Below are 7,167 nucleotides of genomic sequence, written 5' to 3'. Positions count from 1 at the left end.
ATAATGAAGATGAATGGAAAGTCAAAGAAATCAAAGACTACCAATATTATAACGGCCAAGACCACTACCTGATCAAATAGAAAGAATGGCCAAGCGAATACAACTAATAAATCTCTAGCGAAAACATGGAGAATGCACTCGAAGCCATAAAATAATATTAGAAATCCCATAAAAAACGCCATGTGTCAAAGAAACGGAAGATAACCACTAATAAATCACTCTACACTCTCTAAGGATAGGCTATAAAAACGTCAACCCGTTAATATTACTTATCAATTACATTATTACAGACCAAATACACTAATAAATACAAATTGTCCTGTTACAAGGCGGCAGGAGACGTCCAAACATATCTAGTCATATCCATTACCTGTTCATGAGCCAAACAACAACAATAACCAGGCCCCTTTTTACAACTCGGGGATGTTAACCAGAAAAATCAACTCAAGAAAGAGAACATGGGGATCTGTTACCAATCCAATAATACTATCCTCATCATCCGAAGCTGCCTCCGAACTATTAATATCCAAGTACTGAATACACACCATAGCTTTCACAGAATCAAGAAAGTTCTGCAGAGCAAAAACCCAGCCCACATATCCGGGATCACCCGGCAGCAAACACAACAGCGTTTCCGCCTCATAGGCATGACGATCCTCAAGAGAGGCGCGGAGACCAGAATAGGGAACTGACTGGGCCAATAGAGTACAACAAGTCTCAATAAACTTAGTGTACTCAGCGGTAAACTCCTAACAAAACATCAACAATAGGGCCACGAAGACCACACCCCTTGGTTATAACGAGGACTTACACGCTTCGCGGTTTTAGTACCCTTCAACAAGAATTCACAAGTATAAGCGCCTTCCACACTATCAAACACCTTCACAAGAATATAGACCTCTTCACGAATGGTCTGCTTTACATCACCATTCCAATGTTCTTCATCCAAGACAACAACAGCCCATTCAATAATCTCAACAAGATCGCGAGCGTTTCCTAAAAGGCCAGTCACAGGCTCGACAGGTGTCAGCAAATCGTACATACATAATACAAAGTATGCAAAACCCACTGGATCACAAGTCTTCCTCCCTTCGGAACAGAAGCAACACAGAACAGATGCCTTTGCATCTAGCAGACAACTGATATCATATAGAGCGTCCTCCTTAGGATTAAAGTAGTAATTCACATGTCTCAAACAGTACATACAAAAGTTATAGCAAGCTTTGATGGGAACATCCCGCTTGGGACGCCCTTTTCCCTTGACCATCGCGAAGTAATCAAGAACGAGACTGATGTCCAACAATAAGATATTGAAGACAATGCGGGATAGAGAACTAAACGCAACCAAAAAAAAAGAAGAAACAGCAAAGAAGACCGCACGCTTAGATGCTAAGAAGGAAGCTGTAGAAGAAAGAAAGAACACACAACAAAGACATCATATTTACATCTCAATATATTATAAAAACTCTGCACCCTTACAAACCATCCAACAACAGCAAACATATACAACACCGATGATGCTATACAGAATTATCACGTGATGCCATCCCGGCCGTGCACCTCTGGTGCCCCCACTTTCCACTATAGATCCCCCACTGTTCCGAATCGGGAACACATGAGGTTATCCCCAATACCCGAACCAGGTGGCTCGCCCCAGTGAAGGAGGACGCCATTTGTGATAGAATAACCCAGCTGTCGGAGCCTTAAGCATCGGGATGACGTGTTATAGTAGCCCTGGGAGTCGTGAGGTCATCGATGGTGGTTCTGCATCTTATCAACACCTATAAGGTGCTGATCCCTCTGCAGGGGACTACTGATCCCTCAAGGATCAGTCTATCTCGTGGATATAGGCAACCTTTATCATTATTAGACAAATCCATTGCGTTTAGTGGTTAATTCCTTACCTAGTCAACAGGCCTTCTACCCTGACAAGTAGATCCTATCACAAAACTATTGTACTCGGGATTCAGAACCATTCTATTATGCTTGTGAGCTTATTTGTAAGTATATTTCTATTATAAAGAGCTTATTATCTAAAACTTTTCTAACTAATATCTCACAGTCATAGTTCCTGTAATTTTACTGTGTCATATAGTAAGGTGTGAGTAAAGTAAGTGATATTCACTGTTAGTTTGCTAGATGTTTGTTTATTTTTTCATTTCTACCTGCTCTTCATTACTTGACTCTTCCATCTTCTCTATCTTCTTTCATCTCTTTCATCTCTTTCATCTCTTTCATCTCTTTCATCTCTTTCATCTCTTTCATCTCTTTCATCTCTTTCATCTCTTTCTCCTCTATTATATCTGTCATTTTGACTATCTCTGCCGTCTCTGTTATTTCGTTCTACTTATTACTTGTTATTTCAAGCCATTGATTCAGTTCTTTGTGGTCATTGATCCAGTTCTTTGTGGTCCCTGCTCAACTAATCACCATGGCTAGCGAGGATGCATCGCAAGACAGCGAGTGGGGGCACCTGATTAATTAGAACACAGGTAAGCTGCAAGCCTTTTACAGAGCACACCAGGCTGACACTGTTATTTTACTATAAATATGAATGTTGAAGAGCAACCCAGCATACTACCAGAAAAGGTAACAGAGAAGACCGCGGATGAGATACTAAAGGGGGGCAAGAAGGTGGTGCTCCAACTCCTTCATTTCAGTGATCAAGACTGGATTGACTGGCTCACCTCAGATCTCATCCGCCCCTACTGGATAGACCTATGGACTGATTGCCTTCTGAACAAGAACCAGACCAAGCAAGGAGTCGGGCTGGCCGTTGTACAGGAAGCAATTATCAAAGGTGAAAGCCATGGAGAGAAGCAGTACAGTAGGCGGACTGTAGATAAAAGTGACTAGAATAAGAAAGACCACATTACCTACTTTATGTACAATGTGAAGAATAATAATGTGACATGTCGCGAGAGCATTTTCTCTCGCCGAGGATTCGGAGAAAGCCAAATGGATGCCATAATCTGGATAGTAAAGAATTAGCTAGTCAGTATCCACTCTCCCTCCCAGATTAGGAGAAAGAGGAGAGGAACTGCTCTATTCAGAACAAAACGCTCTGGTATATATTATAACCATCTGCAAAAGCCTTTTACAGCTGATACTAAAGATGCATGTTAGACAAGAGAAAAGCTCAGAATAAGCCAAAAACAAGAGCAGCAAAAAGACGCCAACAGGAAGAGGCAGACGAGCCAGAGGCAGACGAGCCAGAGGAGACTTCGCCCAGCCCCAGCCGAAGCCCCAGTACAAGCCCGAGGCGAGCAGAACAGAAGCCATGGATGGAAGAGGCTCTCAGTAAGACAAAAAAGATTGTCCTGAGTCATGAGAGTAGTACTTTTAATATTGCCGAGCCATTTTGGCGTTTTATCAAGATTACTGCAGCATTAATGCGTTCGAAGCCAAAGTCAGTCCAGGAGGCTGAGGATATGGTCATCCTGGCTGACAGTGCTGGGACCGGCACTACTAAGACCAGCACTACTGAGACCGGCACTGCTGAGACTGATCATTCAAAAGGCAAATCTTCACGCCGCAAGAGGGCGAAAAAGAAGAAGCCGAAGGCAGATCTGAGCAAGTTACTTGAGAACAATATTTTCAATAGTAATTTTTATGAGACTGCAGAGAACCTGGAATAGGACTGTGAGATCAATGGAGAAAACGAAGACCTGATCAAACCAATAATAGAGGACTTCGAGCGTCTTGAGCGCATGGAAAAGTGGCTGGATGCCAGGGAATACCAATTTAACAACCATAGCAAGGCGTGCAAAAACCTGGGTATAGCAGACCCAGAGCATCCCCGTATAAAAGGGATGTATCCTGGCAGTCACCTGAAGTTCTGGCAGCCGGTGGCAGTGAATCATTTGGTAGAGATAATAATTCATAGTCTAATGTTGGGTGCCCTTCTTGCCGACTCCGTGGGATTAGGGAAAACATGGGAAACAGTAGCTTTTCTCCTGTATGTGAGTATCTATGATGGATATGGTAAAAGACTTTTGCAGCTGACCTAATACAGTGATACCATCTGTTTCTGAACAAGCAAAAAGCCGCAAGGGCGAAGAAGGTACTGTTACCCAAGGAAAAACCTATTCTCATTATAGTGCCCCCCTATCTGATTAATCAGTGGAAAAAGGAAATTCAGAGTATTACTAGACTTTTTAAAATGATTCTTTATTATAGAGATAGCAGAAGGCAGAAAAACTCATCAGAGCATATCATCGAGAAACTGACAGCCAAACATCCTGTTTTCTCCAGTAATCTTGAGAGTACGAGAACAATAATTCTGACTTTATATAATACTCTGGAAGCCAGACACAGGCCTCAAGGTATTAAGGCATGGTGCAGTAAAAAGAAGCATCCATATAATCTGAAAAATCCATATATGCCATCAAAGTGCCCACTTAATCTGGCGGGTTTATTTGACATAGCAATTTTTGATGAGGCGCATATATTACAAAATTCAACCTCAGGACAATCACTGACCTGTTCATGGCTAAAAGTGAAATTTAACCTGCTTCTAACTGCAACCCCATTCTTTAATACTCTGTATAATTTTACAGAATATCACAAGCTCCTCCTGCAAGCAAATACTAAGGGAGGAAAGAAGTTCAGTAATAAACAAGTAGCTGAGATTCTGGAAGCCACCCCTGGCTTTCCGGATGAGGCGCTTTTATATAATCCAGAATTTGTCGGAGCTCATATCTTCACCAAGACTATCAATTCACAGACCACGTTAATGAGATTGTGGCAGGTCCTCCAACATCTCATGATCCGCTGTTTTCAAGCTTCATCAATTCCCCTTGGAACCGGCCGCCGCATAGGCGCCGACATCCCGCCGATGGTAAAACACATTGAGAACCCGGAGTTCAAGAAGGAAGAGGCAGAAGCATATCACGCACATGACAGTATTCACCGCTGCCACCTTTTTATCAGGGACGAGGAGCGCCCGGAACGAATCCATTAGAATATAAGTAAATTCTGTCAGTTAATACTGGGCTCCTCGTGGCTCGGTTTCATCCACATTAGAAAAACACTGGTGGCTTCGAAGATCTCACAAGCCATTGGGGCTGTAAAGAGACGAGTGTGGATCCCAATAGTTAATAAAATCCTGAGAGAGAAGAAGATCCTTGAGAATGAAGCAGAGATAAAAGACTTTTATAAACGATACTTAGAAGAACTGGATACCACTGCCACTGGTGCCACTGATGCAGCAGACTTCAAAACTGGTGGGTTGGAATTGCTGCTGCAGGGGTCCCTGAAACTTCGATTGATGTTGAAGCATATCCGCGATCAGGTATTGCTTAAAGGTGAAAAGTCGGTGGTTTGGACATATTTTCCAGGGGAAGAGGTGTATATCAGTACAGCTCCTACAAAGGCGGGTATCTCTCACGAGATTCTTCACGGAGGCTAAGACACAAAGAAGCAGCGCGAGATTGTACGGAGTCTTACCAAGGAGCCTGACAAGTGCATGGTTCTTGTGATGTCCTATCTCATTAATAGTTCAGGGCTGAATCTGCATGCGCTGTGCCGGAATATCTACCTTTTCTCGCCACCGACATCCCATGCACTTGCCGTCCGGTGCATCAGCAGAAATCTTCAGTGTAGGCAGACAAGGGCAGTGTATGTATATGAATATCATGTTCCCGGGACCTTCAATATCTATCTCGCCACTCGGAACCTGAGGAAGGCACTCCCAGGAGTAATGATCATACTCTGTACAGGCTTAGCCTCCATGATTAATGACTCGAATGAGGGTTTCAGAGTAGAGAGGTGGGTGGTTCGGGGGGCAAGACTGATCAAGCTTAAACCGGGTGAGGAGCCAAGGGAGGACGATATAACGGATCCCGACGTGATCATGGGCGAAGTGGTGAAGCGTATAACAGGAGAAGTTCTTGATGAGGAAGAGGAAGAGGAGGAGGAAGAGGAGGAAGAGGAGGAAGAGGAGGAAGAGAAAGAGGGGGAGGGAGAGTAAAATAGATTCTGATAGAGAGAAGTCTTGAGAGTGTATCTTAATGGATCTAATATAGACCATATAAAGCTGGTACCGCGCTTAATATGAGATAAATATTCGGTGAAAGGCTTTTGCAGTAGGCTCTTTATCAGCTGCAGTAGGAGGGGTACAAGATGTATTATTTTCTGATTCTCAAGCAGAGATGTCCATCTAAGCCTAAAAGATATTCTTGTAGACATCAAAAAACCATTCTTATTCGCCTTAATAAGACTGTGGCTATAAGGAACTGATCATAAGTATTATCCTGCTTGAGCTTATCCTCATGGTGGACAAGAGTGAAACCCCAGTTCTTGGAGACGATGATCTTTTGGCGACCGGGGAACTTATACATGGAACGGCGGAGAGCCTCAATAGCAGCAGCACGGTTGGTGTCACGGGTGCAGACGGACAGAATAATCTGGCTAATGTTTACACAGACAACAGTACCCTGGGGCTTACCGAAGGCACCACATATACCGGTCTGGAGACAATCAGCACCGGCGCAAGACAACATCTTGTTGATACAGATGACGTGGAAGGGGTGCACACGGACACGGAGGTGGAAATCTTCCTTACCGGCGATCTTCACAAGGTACCTGAATATCTGTGTTAGTGCATGATGGTTGGGCGAAGTAGAATCAGCGGGTCGGCATACTTGTTAGCACAGATACAGGCGGCTTCGAGGGCCTCGGAGGACAGCTGCTTGTACTCGTTGGAGACGAGGTGAACGCAAAGAGAGAAGTCATTGACATTGGCCTTCTTACTACGTCCCAGATTGAAGATACGGATCTCGGGGTCGGGAACACCACGGTTGAACCGGGACTTAGGGTAGGACTGTCATTCGAGCATCATGTCAGTTTTTAATTCAATTCTTATTAGTTAGATATTTTTCCTATTAGTAAGCAAAATATAGTCAAATACACCTTGTTCTTGCAGTAGGGGTAGCATCTCGTGGACAACAATAATCTTTGCTAAAAATGGGACAGCTGCACTTTCTGCCAGCAGTGAGAATTATTGATATGTCCAACAATCTCATCTTAGTACAGAAGTTCAAGGGTCTCACTACCTGATTTTGAATAATATATATATAGGCTGTTGTGAAAGGCTTTCGCAGACATCTCCATATTATTTTTGATGAAATAAAGGAAGAAGAGGGGTCAGGATATATTACATACAAG

General features: G+C 43.4%; 4 protein-coding genes across 4 annotated transcripts; 2 read left to right on the top strand and 2 right to left on the bottom strand.

The window, feature by feature from the left end:
• Positions 1-760: 760 nt before the first annotated feature.
• BO87DRAFT_322786 (uncharacterized protein) lies at positions 761-1,204 on the bottom strand (the record flags this gene model as incomplete). Its single annotated transcript, XM_025619997.1, has 1 exon — positions 761-1,204. One exon carries the CDS (start codon positions 1,202-1,204, stop codon positions 761-763), a length of 444 nt encoding a protein of 147 aa, XP_025473687.1.
• A 1,346-nt stretch (positions 1,205-2,550) lies between these two features.
• Positions 2,551-3,638, top strand: BO87DRAFT_392102 (uncharacterized protein; the record flags this gene model as incomplete). Its single annotated transcript, XM_025624984.1, has 2 exons — positions 2,551-2,827; positions 3,127-3,638. The coding sequence occupies 2 exons, from the start codon at positions 2,551-2,553 to the stop codon at positions 3,636-3,638; spliced, it is 789 nt and encodes a 262-aa protein (XP_025473686.1).
• A 296-nt stretch (positions 3,639-3,934) lies between these two features.
• BO87DRAFT_453161 (uncharacterized protein) lies at positions 3,935-5,093 on the top strand (the record flags this gene model as incomplete). The annotated part of the gene is made up of 3 exons (XM_025628533.1): positions 3,935-3,962; positions 4,016-4,063; positions 4,560-5,093. 3 exons carry the CDS (start codon positions 3,935-3,937, stop codon positions 4,961-4,963), a joined length of 480 nt encoding a protein of 159 aa, XP_025473685.1. The 3' UTR covers positions 4,964-5,093.
• A 273-nt stretch (positions 5,094-5,366) lies between these two features.
• BO87DRAFT_402448 (60S ribosomal protein uL16) lies at positions 5,367-7,025 on the bottom strand (the record flags this gene model as incomplete). Its single annotated transcript, XM_025625687.1, has 5 exons — positions 5,367-5,406; positions 6,238-6,585; positions 6,645-6,823; positions 6,913-6,937; positions 6,982-7,025. 5 exons carry the CDS (start codon positions 7,023-7,025, stop codon positions 5,367-5,369), a joined length of 636 nt encoding a protein of 211 aa, XP_025473684.1.
• Between the last annotated feature and the right edge of the window lie 142 nt (positions 7,026-7,167).

The sequence above is a fragment of the Aspergillus neoniger genome (assembly GCF_003184625.1).
Source record: "Aspergillus neoniger CBS 115656 unplaced genomic scaffold BO87scaffold_89, whole genome shotgun sequence".
Lineage (NCBI taxonomy): Eukaryota > Fungi > Ascomycota > Eurotiomycetes > Eurotiales > Aspergillaceae > Aspergillus > Aspergillus neoniger.
The sequence above is the reverse complement of the archived record's forward strand: the minus strand, read 5'-3'. Positions and strand labels throughout refer to the sequence as shown.